The 19,752-nt window shown below is 42.0% G+C and overlaps 1 protein-coding gene across 3 annotated transcripts in view; it reads right to left on the bottom strand.

The window, feature by feature from the left end:
• The window catches only part of TRIQK (triple QxxK/R motif containing), a 35,465-nt gene extending 28,208 nt beyond the window's left edge, over window positions 1-7,257 (bottom strand). Inside the window, exons 1-2 of one of the 3 annotated variants that reach the window (XM_044424286.1) lie at window positions 7,217-7,257; window positions 3,072-3,151 (exon numbers count right to left, since the gene is read on the bottom strand). In XM_044424286.1, coding sequence (XP_044280221.1) covers window positions 3,072-3,132 — 61 coding nt within the window. In that variant the 5' untranslated portion in view covers window positions 3,133-3,151; window positions 7,217-7,257. Of the gene's footprint in view, window positions 1-3,071; window positions 3,152-6,559; window positions 6,712-7,216 lie in introns of those variants that run through there. The other 2 variants (XM_044424287.1, XM_044424285.1) reach the window with 2 other exon arrangements.
• Window positions 7,258-19,752: the final 12,495 nt, after the last annotated feature.

Genomic DNA, 19,752 nt, shown 5'->3' with positions numbered 1-19,752 from the left:
GTGTACACGTTCAAGAAGCTCTGTCATATCCTATTCATCAATCATGTCTGCAGTTTAGCATTTTACCCACCTTGCAGTAAAAACCTATGCATGTCTTCTCAGAAGCAGGTGTATAAAGGATTATATACAATCTTAAATCTATACAGTAACTTGCAGAAGGATTCAGCCCCTCTGACTTTGCTACATTTTGTTTTTGTTCATTTTTGTGCCACAAAATAAAATATTTTGCAACTTCAAAATGTAAAGCATCTTGGGTACATCAAATGGTAACAATGCCAACTAAATCTAGTTCAACACAATGAAATGTGGAAAAGTCCAATGTAGGGGCTGAATACTTCTCCAAGGCACTGTATTTAACTCCCAGGAAGATACGTATTTACTCCATTTCAAAGAAGGGAGGTTCAAAAAGTGGCCGGGGGGGGGGGGGGGGGGAACCAAGGGACAATACAAATGTTTTTATGTACTCTAAGCAGGTACAAATGCAGCTGTTTGTGCCAAAAGAAATAAAATCTTTGTAGTTTGCTACTGGATCCTCAGCCTAATTTTTGCAACATCATTACACTGGTGCTGGCAATGCTTTTATGTGATAATAATATCATAGTTTAATCAGCACCCGAGTAAATAACACACCTGCTTAAGTGAAAGAGATGTAATGAAGAAGAGTACCTAGAGAAAAATTCCTTAACTTGAAACAAAGGATTAAAGGCAGCTGTCTGTAAATCAATTCTCAGTAGTTAATGAGTAAGAATGTCTGTTTCCTAATATAAATTCCTGGCAGAAGAAGCTTTAGATTGCTTTATGTAACTTTCATGCCCAGAGTGATTGCTAAATAATTAATAAATGATTGATTGATCAATTGTAAGATATATTTAATATCTTACACTTTTGTAAGGACACAATCCTATGCATATTTTGGCACAAAAAGTCCTACAATTCCCTACACACCTGTAAATTCTGGGATTTGTAGGACATTTTTCTGTTTAAAAATGTACAGAATTGCACCTTAAATCACATAATAAATGTGTTACAAAACACTGGTCTGCTCACAAGGCTTTGTGGTATATTTTAAAAAGTTACATGCCACATAAAATGAGGCTAGTAAGCCAATTTTGGTGATCAACTGTGCTCCCAAACATGCAATTTAGGGGCTGTCCCTCTTTGCAGCCTTTGTACAGGAACTAGGCGATGAGTGAACAGTGCAGAATTTTCCAGGAATGGCACCTGGGTGTGCAAACCGTTGCACATTCAAGCAGGTAGAGATGGGAAAAATAGGAAGAAAACTCAGGCACGTGTAGAAGTTTCTCATAAACTCCACAGAAATTCAAGATATTCCACAGTTTCCTTGGAAATCTGTCATTATAGAGTGGCCACAAGACATTTCTGCAGAAATAAAGAGCCAAAGTTTCCTACATCCTAAATTCTTCTACTGTAACTTAAGGGTTAGTTGCTAGAATATTTTCATAAAGACCACATGCAGCTATAGCACACGGGAATTGTGCAGAAAACCCCCTCTATCTATTATCTACCACAAACTGAAGAAGAAAGGAATGTGTACCAGATACTGCGCTACAGACTGAACCTTCTGGTAGTGGAGGTCTCTGAACATGCAATGTGAAAATAAAAGAAAGTTTTGTGTTGATTGCTTCTATCACTTTTATTCTTATGTTAGAAAATTAAAGAGGGATTTTATACCCCATATAGAGTAGTGAGAGCAGCAAAGCAGCACATGAAATACATGCTGACCTAGAGGTCTTTCCTCTCTCTGATGGATCAGAAGAACATTCATTCTTATTTCTTCTTCGTTTTTTCTTGCCTTAAGTGAGGGCAATCTAGGCAAAACATCTCAAGCAACAGACTGAGGCAATGTGCTTACAGGACTATTCATGGATTCAACCCTGTAAGGAGTAGCCCACAATCCATTTGGTTTCATACCAAACATGAATTCTTCTTCAAATAGCACTTGGGCAAATGGTGCCAGTCTGGGACTGCACTGAAACAGCTCTGCAATTGCTTCAACCCACATACAAGTCCTGATTTTTCATTGCAAGTTGAGGTTTCAGCACAGCACTGCTGACAAAACTTCTGAGCTGGAACACATGATCATATGTTCAGCTAGTGCTAGGCTGCATTGTGTACTTTCAGAGTCCCAGTTCTGAATTCAGAAACATGCAATCTTAGAGAGAGGCTTTGAGGGACAAGGAAAAGAAACAACCTCTGCCAGCATACAGACTATCCTGATGTTACCTGAGACCTCTTCCTGCCTGCTTTGAGACTGAACACTTGGAGAGGCATGCATAGGATGCCTGGAGAATTATGGACTGCTGGAGAGTTACGGATTGTTTACCTATTTACTGGATCACTTGCTTATTTATTTATTTAGCACAAGTAGGCAACCTATATGCTCCAGGTATTTTGGACAAGAATTCCATCTGACCACCAGTCAAGATCGCTGGACCTCTAATACATCTGGGTAATTATGCACTATGAAATCAACTCAAAAGGCAGTATCCAACTGTGTAATTTTATTAGAGTGAATTATGTTGTGCTAGCCAAAGCTAGGGTCCAAACCATGTGCAAGAGAAGAATCCAACAGAAGTTACAATTATGCAAGCATAGTTGTGCAACTAGTTATGCATTGCACTTGCATAATTGGGTGTACAACAGAAGGTCCACCAATCAATTCTTGGTGCGAACCACTTGCCCCAATGGAAGATTTGGTGGACCTTCACTTTTGACTGTTATTGAGTTTGCAGAATGAGTCCACCGGAGACTGCCAAAAAGTATCAAGTGTTTTGGAACTCAAATGTAATACTAATAATGTGCTTCTTTAAGTTTGTTTATTTATTTATTTAATTTATTTATATTATTTATTAAAACATTTAAAGTTAAAAGAAAACACTGGGGAATTATATCAGTAAAGAGAGATACTATTCAAAACACACTGGTAAATGGCAGTAAACAATTGGTTTAGCAGCCACGGTCTGTTCTGTAAGAATATGTAGCACTCACAAAAATTCAAAGGGGTGGAGGAAGCATTAGGTCATCTGTGCAGATCCAAGAAACATTTTTACCTATTTGTTTTCTGTATTGATCAAGAGGCATTCTTCCTGAAGAAACATCCTTTCTACCCATTTTTCCACAATCAGAAGCTCTGTAAAGAAAGATGACAAAGCTTTAAGAATGGTTATTGTTGCTCTTAATGCATTGCAAACCTCCCTGAGTGGTGTTTCAGCAGCTGAAAGGCAGGCTATTAAGTAAATAAATATGAATATACATATATTTCACAGATGCACACCAAAAGCATTAATGTAATATGCTGAGATGAGAAGAAAGTTATCCATGCTTTTGTACAATCAGGACTGCTATCAGTATTTATCTGTTGCATAGAATCATTTTCCAAACACTAAGGTTGCATGCTGTACACATTTTCCTGGTAGTAATTCCCCATGTAGTCAGAGGAACCTTTGTATGAGTAGGCATTTATAAGCTGTAAGTTGCTTTAATTCATTATTGCCGCTTTTCAATGTTTGTGGGATGTAATCACTAGACGGTCTTCCTTTTCTCATGTGTTAAGAGAAAATGCCTTCTGCTCAGGCTATATGAATTACTGTAGTTATCTACATGCAAGAGTTTCTTTACCACATTTCATTTGGAATCTTTTTAGTAGTTTGCCTTAACACAGGGAAATTTCTCCAATATTCAGACATGATTCAGACACACACATATATAGTTATCGTATTTATATCCTACCGTGTTTTCCTCTTGTGAGGAACCCAAGGCAGTATACAACATTCTCCTCCACTCCATTTTTACCCCACCTTGTGAGGTGTGTTAGGCTGGAGGTGAATGCCCCAAAGTCACCCAGTGAGGTTCATGGCCAAATGGGGACGAGAACCTGGATCTCCTAGGTCCCCATTCTGATCATCTATGCAACACTGGCTCTTATCTGCATTTTCTTTATCAAGGAAGGGAACATGTTGTAGCCTTCCAGATGCTGCACTGCACACACACTCCCCAGCCCACTGGTTCCACGGCCACAGCTGACATGAGTCTCACTAAAATCATTAGGGAACACAACCCTGTTATGGACAGTGCTATGGCAATTTCTTGCTGCGTTGGACTCACCACCTTTCTGCCTTGTAGATTTTCCTAAGCAGACATCTAACCACCAATCTGCTGTACTTTAAATCCACTTTAAATCAGAAGTGTAATAATGTGCAAACCCAACCATTTCTGCAGGTTCTTCATACTATCTTGCTATCTTTGCTGTGTACTCAGACGGAAACATCTCTGTGCATACCTCAGATACACAGAGGGATTATACTGAAAGCCATATACAATAGTCAAACTTGTGCTGACAGAAATTAATATGCATGTTCTTCAAGGCCATGTGCATTAAGTAGAGATGATAGACACCATGCATTTTGCATCAGCAAAGGTAGAATCCTATGCATGTTCAGACAGAAAAAAGGCTAGCTAGGGCACATTAAGAGTTGTGGGCCTTTGTTCTGTCTACAAAAATACATAGGATTGCACATCAAGTATTTTAAAAATGTTTCAGATAAGGAACCCTTCGTAATGACCTTGTTATAGATTCAGCAGAGGTTTCAGGCTTTTACAGTCCTCTTTTACCTCTACAAATGCACAATACAGACTTGAACAGACATCTTCCTGTCTCCCAGAAACCTAGGAAGAACCTGAGAATGCAGTTCTTTCAGGGAAGCCTGCAGAATTGTGAGCATCCTCAGAGAACTACAATTCCCAGGATTCTTCGTGGAAATTTGTAACAGTTGGAGTGGTACAAAAATGATACAGTTTTGTAATGTATCTAGGGGTCATACTGTGCCATGAAATAAAATCAGGGCACTGAGAATACAACTATACACAATGAAAAGCCCTTTTTATTTTTTTGTTCCATCTTCAATGTCAACAAATCCCAAATGAGGGGGGGAAAGGGACAAAATATGAAGGCAATATTTAAATTTTATGTATAATATCCAGTTTGCCATTTATTTACTAGATGAAAGACTTTTTATTTGCCTTTAGGAACCTTGTAATATTTTGCAACAAAACGTCAGCAATTAATCACAAATGCACTTTTGTAGCTGCCATTAAATTACGATGTGAAAAATAATTTTTATGTTGCTATTTTAAAAAGTTTGGCCTACTTAATATGAGCCATAGAGAACTTCCTGGATATCTGTGTGGTTCAAGCTGTCACTGATTTTGCAGCAACCAAGACCTCTAAAATTGCTGTGACTTTTCTTTGTTCTTCAAAGCTGTGCAGTAATCATCATTCATTTCAACTGCTTTGATGGTTAGATAGCAAACTCCCAAGAAACCCATGGAGACATTAGCACATACAGCCGCAATGTCTAATAAGACAGCTATTTGCATAAAAGATCAGCCACAATTTAAAATGTCTTGCAATAGATGTGGAAAGGGAATAAAAGATCTATCTTAGCATGTATGAAACCAAGATTGTTTTTGCAATTTAATTCTCAGGGGATCATAGCTCATCACCTTCTCTTGTAAAAAGGAAAAAAAAAATCTGCATTCCCTGAGGAAGTAACTTGCTATGAGCCCAAGTTAAACTAAAATATGGATTAATAAGAAAATATATTCATTATTTATGAATCTTGCTCAAAATGGGGTTCACTATAATCAAATCACTTTCTACAGCTCATGAAATACTTCACAAAGAAAAGGACCAGTCCGCCAGTGTACTAACATGTATTTTCTAAAATAATGCACACCATTATTCCTAAATAATGCTCAATCCTTTTCCTTTTATGTTATCACCAAAAACCCCTACTAATGACAATTTAAGCCAAAAAACTTGCTTGGTGAGCGTTTTTATAGTATTTTTCTTAGCAAAAGGATTTCTGAAGGGGATTTTGGCAGAGATAAGCCAAAAAGGAGAAGGTAATTTTTTACGAAAGCCTTCTGCAGGTCTCAAAAGCACCTCTATCCCCTTTGGCAATTTGGGGCAGTTTGCCTATCCAGACTTTTGGTCCAGAAAGCACTACCACCCCCCTGAATGGACTTGGCATCACACGCCTCTCTCTGATAGGCTACATAGTGTCACACTGTCATTCAATTCGTGTATACTGGCCACAATCACTGTTCTCAGGAAAAAGAAGTGTGTGCTTCTTCTTTTTTTAAATGCTGTGCATCATAAAACAAGCAACCAGCAAACAAGGCAAAGTGTGGGAGAGTCTGGAGGAACAATGTCTCAATTATTTTCATGCCTGAGCTCAAAACAACTGAATGTTTGGCATTGCTCTAGTTTTGGCCTGTAGGTTCAGTAAGTGAATGTATCTAAAGGCATGCATGTTTGCAGCTCTGGAGCTAGAACTTCTCCGTGGGTGCTTCTGCACCCAATCATTCCTTCTCAACTTCTATATTGATGCCTCATTGCTCAGGAAGTACAAAGAAATTTGAGCGCAGCTAAATTTTAAGGTTAGGGTTAGGTGATGCCCATCATGTGCAAAGGGCACACAAGCATCTCTTTTCCATGCACAGTTACGATGGTAAATGACAGCAGGCAAGCACGCACCAGCACGTGGAAGGAGTTGCTTTTACAGTACCAGCATGTATTGCATTGCTCTCTTGCTTGCATCTTTTATTCCTGTCTGTAAGCCATCTTGCGTGACATTTCTCGGTTGAATGGCAAAACTAAAAAACATTGTCAAGATCGTCTGTGCACAACCAAGTATCGTGCACTTGTTAAGAACTGGGAAGGAAGGCTCCCCTATTATCCCACTTATTTTTTAGGCGCTGATGAGCTACTGGTACGGATGGAAAAGGCCTTAGCTGTTCCAGGCAAAAATGCCGCCTAGGCAAAGCCGGATCCAGGCCAGGTGCTCGGCTGTGCTTCTGGAGTGGTGCGCTGAGGTCGCCAAAGCCCGGCTCGCTTGCCTCCTTCCTTCCCTCCGCGGCCGACGCGCCTTCCGGCTGGGTGGAACGGGCGCTCGGTTCCTCGGAGGGAAGAGCCCGGCGGCGCCTCAACCGCCGCAGCCCTCGCAGGAAGGCCCGGCGGAGAGCCTGCAGTCGAAGCCCGTCAGCGCGCCCCCGCGGAGCCGAGCCGAGCCGGCGGGCGGCAAGCCGCTAGTACGGCGCCTGCTCGGCCGCCCCGGGAAGCGCGTCGCCGGGCAGAGCCCGCTTCCCACCACCGTCACCCCCGGAAACGGCGAGCGAATAAGCGTCTACCTACCGCCGGACGCGCGGCTGGCGGCGGAGAGAGGGAGCGGGGCGGACGGAGCTCGCGGAGGGGAGGAGGCGGAGCGCGGAGGCGGGGGCGGGGGCGGGCAGGGCTCGGCCGCGCCGGGCCGGGCCGGGCCGGGCCAGGCCGGGCCGAGCGGGGAGGGCGCCCACGTGGCAGGGCGCAAGGCGAGGGCCAGCGGGCGCAGCCTGGGCAAGGACCGGGAGCGGGGTTGAAAATGGGCCCTCCTCCTCCTCCTCCTCCTCCTCCTGGGGAGGGAAAGAGATGCGAAAAAGGGCAGTCGGGGCCCTTCCTTGCAGAGCTCGAGAGACTGGGAACCGGAGAGCTGTGCTGTGTATTATTGCTTTGCACGTACATCCTGCCTCTTCTCCTGCGGAGGTACCCAAGCTGCGTAGGCAGTCTTCCGTTCCATTTGAGCCACACGACAATCCTGCAAAGTAGGCTGGGTTGTCAATCAGTGGCTGCCCCAGAGTCGCCCAGTGAGCTTCATGTCGGAGTTATTATCCATCATTCTTCTAAAGACCCAAGGCAGCTTGTATGATCTTCCTCGCCATTGATGCCCTCCAACTGCACCCCGATGTGAGCTAGGATGGGCTGAGCTTCACAGCTGAGCTTTGTAAGGGCCCAGAATCCGGTCTTCCAAGTCCCGGTCCAACACTGACAACACCGTTTGTAGCTAGAACATTATTCACATTGTGTTAACATGAAGCACTGTGGAATTGTAATCTATTAAGTGGTAAAAAAGTATTACAAGTAAATAATAAAATAATTCAATTTCATGTTGCTCATATTTTCTTGCTCACTGGAATATTTCAGAATTGGGTTTACCAGCATGGACTACTTTTTATTATTTATTTCAAATAGTTTTAGGCGTCCTTTTAAGGATACAAAAGCATTTCAAGCAGTTTGCAAAATTTTAAAAACATCATCTCTCTCCTTCCAGCACCTGTCCATGTATCTCTGCCCTGAGAAGTTTTTACCCTTAAAAGAAACCTTTAGATAATTTTAAGTAAGTTTGGTTTTCAGCAAGTACCCTTACACTCCACTGGGCCAATACAGTGATTGTAGATTGTTATCCCAGGACAAAATGTATAGAAAACAGTGCTATGTCAAAAATGTCACCCATATCATTTTCTATCTTTCTCACTCATAGTTTAATAGTAAAGGAATTGTTTTTGGAAGAAAAAAATTCAAAGGAGAAGACCTTTTGGAGAAATTATCATGGGTTTGCTTCATAGTTTTTGTGCTTACCTTGCTTAAAATGTGGTTGTGGGGTGTGTGCAGTTGTCCTGTCTTGCACTGTACAACTATCTCTCCTACAGCTTGCAGCCACCCCAGCTTCCCACACTTTGATTAAAACTCAGAAAAAGACATCATGGGACATTTGATTTTATAGCACTTTTACAGACTAGGAACTGCAGGCAGCACAAATGGGTCCATGCAAAGAAATGGACAGCTGATTATGTAAGCATAAAAATGTCATCAAAAGTGTGGCTAATTGGAATGTCCATGCTAATAATCCAAATCAATAACATTTTTATCAAAATTAAAAACTAAGTCCAACTACAGTCCTGATTTACCCATTTTGTTATTTGATTTTACTTGTATTAATGCACCACGGGATCTCAACTCTTGATATTATTATTATAAAGTTAATAGAATCATTAAAGAGTGGCGATGGAAGCGGCCTCCTACTTAAATCATCCCTAACAGAAGGCTGTCCAGCTGCATCTCAAATGCCTCCAGTGTGGGAGAACCCACAACCTGCTAATACAGCCCAAAATAGTATTTGCCTTTTTTGCAGCTACATCACATTATTAACTTGCATTGAGCATGTGACCTACAACAGTTCCAAGATCCTTCCTGCATGTGTATTGAGCCAAGTATCTTCCATCTTGTAATAATGCATTTGGTTTCTTTGCTAGAACTTGGCTTTTGTCCCTGTTAAATTTCATTCTGCTGTTTTCAGCCCAGTGCTCAAACTCATCAGGATCACTTTGAACTTTGTTTCTGCCTTTGAGGATAATAACTACCCCACCCAATTATGTATTATCTGCACATGTGGTAAATGTTTCTTGCATTGCATTAATATTGCATCTCAATAATAAAAATGTTGAAGAGAACTGGGACCAGGACTGAACCCTGCAGTACCCCACTTGCTACCTCTCCCTGGTTTGAGAAGGTGCCATTAATAAGCACTCTTTGAATCCATTCTGTAGTCACCAATAGATCCACCTGACAGAAGTTCCATCCAGCCAATCTGAGCTACTTTGCACAGGATATCATGGGTCACTCTATCAAAAGCTTTGCCGAAGTCAGGCTATGGTAGGTCCACAGCAGTACCACAGTCCATCGAGGAGGCTACCCGATCAGAAAAGGAGATCAGATTAGCCTTGCAGGATTTGTTCTTGAGAAATCCATGTTAGCTTCTGGTAATCACTGCATTATTTTTAAGGTGTTTGCAGACTGAACTGCTTTATAATTTGCTCCAGAAATTTCTCAGGGACTGATGTCAAACTGACTGATCTGTAGGTTCCTAGGTTTTTTTTCCCTTTCCTGAAGAAAGGGACAACATTAGCCCTTCTCCAGTCACCTGGCACTTCCCCTGTCCTGCACTTGCTTTCTCAAAGATAATAGACAGTGGTTCTGAGAGTTCTTCTGCCAGCTCCTTTATGACTCTAGGATGGGGTTCATTGGGCCTGGAGATTTGAACTCATTCAACCCAATTAGATGAACCCTGTCCATTTGCCTATCCGTCTTGAGCTGCAACCCTGCCCCTTTAGCCTATATCTTATCCACAGAGATCATAGACTGTCCCTTGGGAGAAGACTGTGCCAATGGAGGAATTGAGCTCTTGAGGATGGGGGAAGCTTTATTTTTTTGGTTATCTCTTATCGTTTTGCCATCCCCATTAAGTCCTTCAACCACCGTTTCTTTCCTCTGACGATCCAGATATATATATCTAAAGATGCTTTTCTTTTGCTTTTAACTTTTCTTGTGAACCTCAGCTCATTCTTAGCTTTGGTTTTCCTAACAGCATTCCTGTGATTGTGTGTTCTATAGCCACATTGCTTCTATATAAGGCATAATAGACCTCTAACTCATAATAGCAGTGTTGGCTGGAGCATGCAGAGAATTCTGGACTTTTTTTCTGTGCAACCATGTATAGAATTTTGCCCAAAGCTTCGCTGTCTGGGCATGCTGGGAGTTAATGCCTTTTTTCTAACTTGCATGGGATTGCACCTGAAGTTCGTTATCTTGCACATATTTCAAAAAATTAAAAACAATAATAATAAAGTATTAGATTTTGCTATAGAATACTTTGGTAAAATCTGGGCCAAAGGCAGCTATATTGAAGGATTCAGTTATGTGCAAATTTATTTCAATATAATCAATAAAATTGATGATTTGATTAAAAGGTGGATAAACGATCAACCAATTCTTATTCAGCTTGCAATATTATGTATATTTACATTGATCTAACTCTCATTTAACTCAATAGGGTTTCTGAGTAAACAAGGATCACACTGCTAATCTAATCAGTTGATGGTCACAGCAATGATGATGATAATGATGGAAGAAGTCTGCAATTTGTGGAGGACACAATTATTTTCCTACACTCATGTGGGCTCATACAGGAAAAATGTCCTTTGTTAAACAGTGGCCATGACTTGGCTTTTAGGGAACTATTCTACAGCAAAACTTAACATGTTGTTATTATTACAATTTTAAAATTTTAAGTTTAAACAAATCTGCAAATGTGACAGGAAAAAATGAAACAGTTTGCAACAATGTTAGTAAAATCTAAGACATATATCTTAAATATATGCATTAATCTAAGTAGTTCATATGTCCGAATGAATATCCACATGTGATTGACAAGTATAAATGTTCGAATAGAGGGAGTGCAATAAGATCCTCAGACCATTGAATTATTGGTGGTGGCTGGTTATCCTTGCAGGCTTGCAGTATAAGTATCCTGTCTCTTCGTGACCAGGCCTAGAGTGCTTATACCTGGCGGTGGGTGACCGAGACAGATTAGGGATTCTGTTGGGTGTACCATGCACCCTTCTGCCCATCAGACTCCCTGCCTGAGCTGATGGAGATTGTCTCAGACCTGGTGTTGAAGTCCCCCAGGACCAGCATCCTGGGGGACTTCAATCTCCACGCCGAGACTGTTCTGACCGGGGCGGCTCAGGATTTCATGGCTTCCATGACAGCCATGGGGCTGTCTCAACATGTCATTGGCCCAACCCATGAACGAGGTCACACTCTGGACCTGTTTTTCTCGACAGGGCAGGAAGAGGGTGATCTGGAAGTGAGGAACTTACGTCTGACTCCCTTGTCATGGTCAGATCACTTCCTCGTGAGGTTTGAGCTCAGAGCTGGCCTTTCCTTCTGTAAAGGGTGCGGACCCCATTACGATGGTCAGCCTTCAGAGCTGGATGGATCCGGATGGATCCCTGAGGGCTCTGGGGGATTTTCCGGTTGATAAATCTGGTGCTCCTGTTGATGCTCTGGTTGAGCTGTGTACCAGAGCTATTGACACGATTGCTCCTAAGCGTCCTCTCCTGCCAGGCAGAGCCCGTTCATGTCCATGGTATACATCTGAATTACAGGCGATGAAGCGGGTTGGGAGATGACTAGAGCGCAGGTGAAGGAAATCACGGGATGAATCTGATTGAACACACTTATGCGCTCACTATCGAGCCTATGCTGTGGTGATGAGGGCGGTGAAGAAGAAATTCTTCTCCACTTCCATTGCCTCCTCACAGTGCCGTCCAGTGGAGTTTTTCCGAGTAGTACATGGGCTAATACATCCAGGCCCTAAAAAAGATCCTGTGCCACCATCGATTGCCCGCTGTGACGACTTTGCCCGGCACTTTAAGGAGAAAATTGCTCAGATTTGTCACAAGCTAGACTCCACAGTTACCAAAGCCAAACACGGAATTGGTTCCTGGATCCAAGAGGTTATTAACACTTCACTGGTCCCTGCTTCTTTAGAGGAAGCAGTGATCAGGCCTGTCCTAAAGAAGGCATCCCTGGATCCAGAGATGGCCACCAATTATAGACCAGTCACCAACATCCCGTTTCTGGGCAAGGTGTTGGAGCGAGTGGTGGTGGGACAAATCCAGGCACTCTTGGATGAAACTGATTATCTGAAACCATTTCAGTCTGGTTTCAGACCCAGTTATGGTACTGAATCTGCCTTGGTCACCCTATATGATGACCTGTGCAGGGAGAGGGACAGGGGGAGTACGTCCCTGTGGGTCCTCCTGGACCTCTCAGCAGCTTTCAATACCATCAACCATGGTATCCTTCTGGATAGGCTGCCGGGACTGGGAGTAGGAGGCACTGCTTAGAAGTGGTTCTGTTCCTACCTTGCTGGCCAATTCCAGAAGGTGGTGCTGGGGGACTTTGACTCTGCATCATGGCAACTCTGTCATGGAGTACTGCAGGGCTCCATTTTGTCCCTCTTGCTATTTAATATCTACATGAAACTGCTGGGAGAGGTCATCAGGAGGTTTGGGCTGTGGAATCATCAGTATGCTGATGACACCCAGCTCTACCTCTCTTTTTCAACTGATCCAGGTGAGGCAGTGGCTGTCCTGAACCGGTGCCTGGCCGAGGTAATGGGCTGGATGAGGGCCAATAAACTGAAACTTAATCCAGACAAGACGGAGGTCCTGTTGGTGGGTGGATCAAGCTCCTGGGTAGGTGACTTGGACCTTGCCTTGGATGGGGTTGCACTCCCTCTAAAGGACAGGGTCTGCAGCTTAGGAGTGCTCCTTGACCCAGAGCTATCCTTGGAAGCTCATGTGACTGCGGTGGCGAGGAGCGTTTTCCTTCAGCTTTGGCTAATCCAACAGCTGTGTCACTACCTGGAGGAAGATTGCATAGCGACAGTGACACATGCATTGGTTACTTCCTGGTTGGATTTCAGCAACACGCTCTATGTGGGCTGCCCTTGAAGACAGTCCAGATACTTCAGATGGTGCAAAACAGAGCTGTCAGGATTCTGTTGGGGACTGGTTGTTATTCTCACATAACTCCAGTCCTCTATCAGCGCCACTGGCTTCCCATTGAAGTCCGGGCTCAATTCAAGGTGCTGGTTATTACCTATAAAGCCGTAAACGGCTTGGGACCAGGATACCTAAAGGAATGCCTTTTTCCCTATATGCCCTCCCGCCCCCTAAGATCAGCAGCAGAAGGCCTCCTCCAGGAACCCTCTTTGAAAGAGGTTAGGAGACAGAGTACTCGGAGGAGAGCTTTCTCTGCGGTGGTGCCCAACTATGGAATGCACTCCCTAGAGAGGTCCGCCTGGTGCCAGGTCAAGACCTTTTAATTTAACCAATATTTTAAAGTTAATTTTAATGGTATATTTATTTATTTAATTCATTTTAACCATATTATTTTATACTCAGTCGTGGTGTAGCCAATTTATTTGTTTAGGAGTGGTGGGGTTTTAATGTTTGTAAACCATCCAGAGAGCCCTCTGGGCTATTGGGGTGGTATATAAATGCAATAACTAAATAAGTAAGTAAGTAAGTAAGTAGTAAGTAAATAAGTCTCTGTAACAGTTCAGGCTCTCCAGTTCAATTATAATGCCCATCAAGTAATTTTAAAGCACACTAAACACTTGCAATTATCAAAGATTTTTCTAAAACAAAATTAAGACAAGCAATAACTTTGAACCATTCCTCCCTACCGCATCGAGTATGTCCACACCCATTGCCAGCATCCAGCAGAGTGATACAACCTCTTCCTACAAAGGTGTAGCATTGTCCAATATACACAAAATATTCATTTTTGCTGACTCAATCTCAATTTTAAATGTAAAAATAGCATTTGGGCAACTTTCCATTGTTGAGGTGACACAGAGCATTCTAATTCCAATCATCCTTAATTTTCTGAGAATCCACTTTACTACATTCCAAAAAGCATTTATGGACCCTATTGCAGGCTTTACTTTCTTTAAGGATCAAATTCATTCATTCACAAATATCACTGTGCTGAAGCATTCAATGTTCATTGCCCAGCAATAATCATTAAAAGGTGCTGTAGCGAGAGATACTGCCATTCAGCAGTAGATAGTAAGTGATATATAACCTGCAATACTGAGAATTGTAAAAATGCTTAATTCACTCCAATTAACTGATCTAATGATGAATTCCACTATCAACTAAGTTCTTCCACAAAAAAGACCACCTCTTTCTTTTCAGATCAGAATATTCCCACAAAGTTAATTTAGCATGCAAAATTCAAGACTCCTATCTTACATATATACAATAGTATAAGCAGTCAATATATCTTAATAAAAACCACATGAGATCAAACTTGAGCAGACAAGACACCATCCCAGCCAGTGAACATGCAGGTATGGCTAATTCCTTTCTTTTTAATATTTTTTGTAATGTGTCCTCAAGTCCTCTCCAGCTTGTGGCAACCCTGAGAATGAAAGCCCTGTAAGATGTCCCATCCATGGCTGCCCCACCCAGCTCTTCCAAGTTCAAGGCTGTGGCTTCCGTTATGGAATCAATCCATCTCATACTTGGTCTTCCTTTTCTTTTTCTGCCTTTAGCCTTCCCTGGCATAATTGTCTTTCCAGGAAGTCTTGCCTTCTTATGATGAGTCCAAAGTATGACAGCCTCAGTTTCATCATTTTGCTTTCAAGGAAAGGCCAGGCTTGATATGATCTAGGTTCCGTTTGTTTGTCTTTTCCCAATCCACTGTATTCACGAAGCTCTCCTCCAGCACCATGTTTTGAGTACATCACCTTTCTTCCTGTCAGCTTTCTCACTGTCTGGCTTTCACACCCATACATTGTGATTGGGAATATAATAGTACAGATCAGTGATGGTGAACCTTTTAGAGACCGAGTGCCCAAACTGCAACCCAAAACCCACTTATTTATCACAAAGTGCCAACACTGCAATAAAACCTGAATACTGAGATTTTAGTTTAGAAAAAACACCACAGCCAGTCCAAGCATCTCTCTCTCTCTCTCGCTCTCTCTCTCTCTCTCTCTGGCAGCGCACTGACTGGCCATGCGAAAGTTCGGATGAGTTGTGGCTAATGAGCCGCGGCTCCTGACATCATCGCCTGGTGCCGCTACTCCTTTCTGAGCATGCGCATGGCCCCTGTGTGCACTGTTATCCGATGCTCGGCTGCTGGGCCAATGCTGGGGCGACTTGGCTCACATGCCGACAGAGAGGGCTCTGCGTGCCCACTGTGGCACACATGCCATAGGTTTGCCACCACTGGTATAGATGATCTTGGCCTTGGTCTCCAGTGAAACATCCTTACACTTGATTATCTTTTCTAGATCCTTCATTGCTGCCTTTACAAATTTCTTGGCTCCAGTCTCCCTTTGACTTGGTGACTGAGTCAAGGTATGTTAAATCTGCATCCTAATCTACCATCCAACCAGCAAATGGTGCCAGATAAGCTGGATTCAAGATAAGTCCCAGATTCTTGAAAAACGATAGCTTCCAATCACTTGTATGAACTCAAAGAAATGCCTTATGGTATAGACTAAGCTCTAAAAAATTAAATCTTCCTTCCATGATTAGCAACTGCATCTTCTTAAGTAAGAAACAGCAATATGAGGCCATTCAGATAAATTGCTGCCATGTAGCATTTTTGAAAATATATTTGGGAGATACCTGGAGGAATACTATGCAATCTATAAATTATCCATGATGAAACATTCATCTTCAGTGTGGCACTTCCATTTCTCTGGAACTCCCTGTCTATGGATGCCATTGCTGTTTCCAGTGCCTCCTGAAAAGATCAATATTTCCAGAAGTCTTTCTAGGCTGACAGCCTTTTTTTTTTTAAACTGCCATTTTGTCTTAATATGTGGTATTTTTCTTTTTATCTCTTTAAAACAGTTAAAGAGTTAAGGAAGATGGAAATCTACATATCAACTTCTTGGAGGAAAGGTGAGATAATGAATGAAATAAATAAATGAATGGAAAAATAAGCAGATGTGATTAATCAATAATTCTCATGTTCAGATGCCAGAAAGTACAAATCAGTCTGTGTCCGGTCCATACCAGGTTTGCATGTAGTCAGACATAAGCCTGTGCCATCCAATTTTTGCGTCGTTCTGCTTTTATAAAAAAAATCAAAGATTTACTTTCATACGCAGCTTTCCTCAACATCCTCACTGGTACTATATTATATTTATATCTCACCTTCTTTCCTCTTGCAAGGAATGTGAGGTGCTCCTCTTCTCCATTCAGTGGACTACATGGCCAGGTGAGGACTAGAACTGACTAGATCCAGAGTGCCAGTCCACCATAGATATTTTGTTACCATCTTTCCCCAAAATACACAATTTTGCAATTAGTTTGCCCTAATATATGCAATTTTGAGCCAAAAACTGCATTCCAAAACTAAGGCAAGTAAGAAAACCATAGTATGTTCCTTAAAAGACCTGGAGCAGCATAGCACAGACTGCTTTTCATCATACGACAGGGTGTGAATCTCTGTCAGACGATCTTTTTCTTTTGAAAGGGCCTATGTGTTCTGTGATGAGCACTGTAAGCAACTGAATCCATTGTTATGTAGAATCAGGTCCCACCTGAATTTCTAGGATATAGTCCTGACATTATGGGCATTCTTATCTCACTACATTGGTATCACTCCCAGTTGGTGTGAGTGATGCAACTCTGTCGATAAATGATTTGGCACATTTCCATCCCATGATTTTGCATGATGGAGAGTGGTTTTCTTTCAGTATTTCAAAACAGAAGGAGGAAGCTTGGTGCACTTGAGAAAGTTATGTAATTTATGTGTAGCCTCCATCGGAATATATTTGAGCACACTATCATGAAGTACCTATTATTTTTACATTTTGAGGGGATTTATTACCTTCTTGCTATCTCAGGGATCATGCATTCCCTTTCATTAATAAAAAAATATTGTGAATGACTCAACTAATAAAAATGAATATAAGGGCTATAAAGTAGGTGGCACTGTGCTTCTTACATTTATGGTCACATATAAATGATTAATAAGAATAATAAGGTCCAAGGAATTTACAGTATACATAGCAATATCTACCATCACACAAAATTTCATGAAAATTAAACCAGATCTTATATAATGTGTTTTGGTTTCTCCAACCTAGAAGATACTTAAATATTACTACCTAGATTTTTTTCTAAAGTTCTATCTTTTATTCTAAAGATAATGAAATCTTGTAAGGCACGTCTTCATAGAAAATAAATTAGGAAGGTGTGGTTAATCAAATCAGCTAAGTTTTTAGGCTGTAGTGCTCCATCAGCAAAATGTGTATATTTAATTATTATCCAGGTTTGCATACAAATTATGTATTTCTAGGTTTCTGTGTCTTATGAAACAGGGCAAGCTATTTTTCTCTCTTTTTCAGAACAACTGTAGAAAGATCGATTTTAGCTAAGGCAAATGTTCTAACTATAAATGCAGTTTAGTAAGGGAATGCATTTCCTAGCAAGGCTTGGAATTTCTTTCCTCTGAGGCTTTCAAGTTGAGGTTGGGCAGTCACCTATGTAAAATTCAGTTATAGAATTGCACACGACACATAATTAACTTATAGAATGCATCCATTCATGGAATTTGTTGCCGCTAGATATTGTGCTGGCTAACAGTTTAGATGGCTTTTTAAAAAGGGATTAGACACCTTTAAGGGGTACAAGTCTAACCATGGCTATTTGCCACACTAGACAAATGGAATCCTCATGTTTAGTGGACTGCTGACTGTTTGATGCTGGAGCCACTGGCAAACACGATTATGCCCAGCTTGTGAGTCCTTGTGCTCTTACAGCCTAACAACGCCAATGATTCCAACATGCACCCTGCCCGTAGGAGAGATTTTCACAAAAATAGGGTAAGAAGTGAGATTTAATCTTCCTCTCCTAGAGTCCAGATAATCTTGATCTGAATCAGGAGTGTGCATGCTTCTTGTTGTTGTTAGTCGCAGAGTCGTGTCCAACCCATCACAACCCCATGGACAACACTCCTCCAGGCCTTCCTGTCCTCCACCATCTCCCGGAGTCCACCTAAGCTCACACCAACTGCTTCAGTGACCCCATCCAGCCACCTCATCCTCTGCCATCCTCTTCTTCTTTTGCCATCTATTGTTCCCAGCATTAGGCTCTTCTCCAGGGAGTCCTTCCTTCTCATTAGGTGGCCAAAGTATTTGAGTTTCATCTTCAGGATCTGGCCTTCTAAAGAGCAGTCAGGGTTGATCTCTAGGACTGACCAGTTTGATCTCCTTACTGTCCAAGGAATTCGCAGGAGTCTCCTCCAGCACCAAAATTCAAAGGCCTCAATCCTTTTGCGTTCAGCCTTCCTTATGGTCCAGCTTTCACAGCCATACATTGCAACTGGGAAAACCATAGCCTTGACTATATGCACTTTTGTTGGCAGGGTGATGTCTCTGCTTTTTAGTATGCTGTCTAGATTTGCCATACCTTTCCTCCCCAGGAGCAAGCGTCTTTTAATTTCTTGGCTGCAGTCCCCACCTGCGGTGATCTTGGAGCCCAAGAAAATAAAATCTGTCACTACCTCCATTTCTTCCCCATCTATTTGCCGGGAAGTGTGAGGACCTGATGCCATGATTTTAGTTTTCTTAATGCTGAGTTTCAAGCCAACTTTTGTGCTCTCCTCCTTCACCCGCATCAAGAGGCTCTTTAGTTCCTCTTCACTTTCTGCCATGAGAGTGGTATCATCTGCATATCTGAGGTTGTTGATATTTCTCCCAGAAATTTTAATTCCAACTGGTGATTCATCTAGCTCCGCCTTTCTCATGATGTGCTCTGCATATAAGTTACATAGGCAGGGTGACAGTATACAGCCTTGCCGAACTCCTTTCTCAATTTTGTACCAATCCACTAGCTTTGTTGTTGCTCAGACTTCCCAAGGCCCATTTGACTTCACATTCCAGGATGTCTGGCTTGAGGTCAGTGACCACCCCATCGTGGTTATCAGGGATGTTAAGCTCTTTCTTGTATAGTTCTTCTGTGTAATCTTGTCACCTCTTCTTAATCTCTTCTGCCTGTGTTAGGTCCCTGCCATTTTGGTCCTTTATCATGCCCATCGTTGCATGAAACGCTCCCTTCACATCTCCAATTTTCTTGAAGAGATCTCTGGTCCTCCCTATTCTATTGTTTTCTTCTATTTCTTTGCACTGTTCATTTAAGAAGGCATTCTTATCTCTTCTAGTTATTCTCTGGAATTCTGCATTCAATTGTTTGTATCTTCCTCTTTCTCCCTTGCATTTCACTTCCCTTCTTTCATCAGCTATTTGTAAAGCTTCCTCAGACAACCATTTTGCTTTCTTGCATTTCTTTTTCATTGGGATGGTTTTTGTTGCTGCCTCTTGTACAATGTTGCAAACCTCCCTCCATAGTTCTTCAGGCACTCTGTCTATCAGATCTAATTCCTTAAATCTATTTGTCACCTCTACTGTATATTCATCAGGGATATGATTTAGGCCACTCAGGTATGACCTAAATCATATCCCTGATGAATATACA

This window comes from Varanus komodoensis, unplaced genomic scaffold (genome assembly GCF_004798865.1).
Source record: "Varanus komodoensis strain SLA01 unplaced genomic scaffold, ASM479886v1 scaffold14_1, whole genome shotgun sequence".
Taxonomy (NCBI): domain Eukaryota; kingdom Metazoa; phylum Chordata; class Lepidosauria; order Squamata; family Varanidae; genus Varanus; species Varanus komodoensis.
Note: the sequence above shows the minus strand (reverse complement) of the source record. Positions and strands in the feature narration are given on the sequence as shown.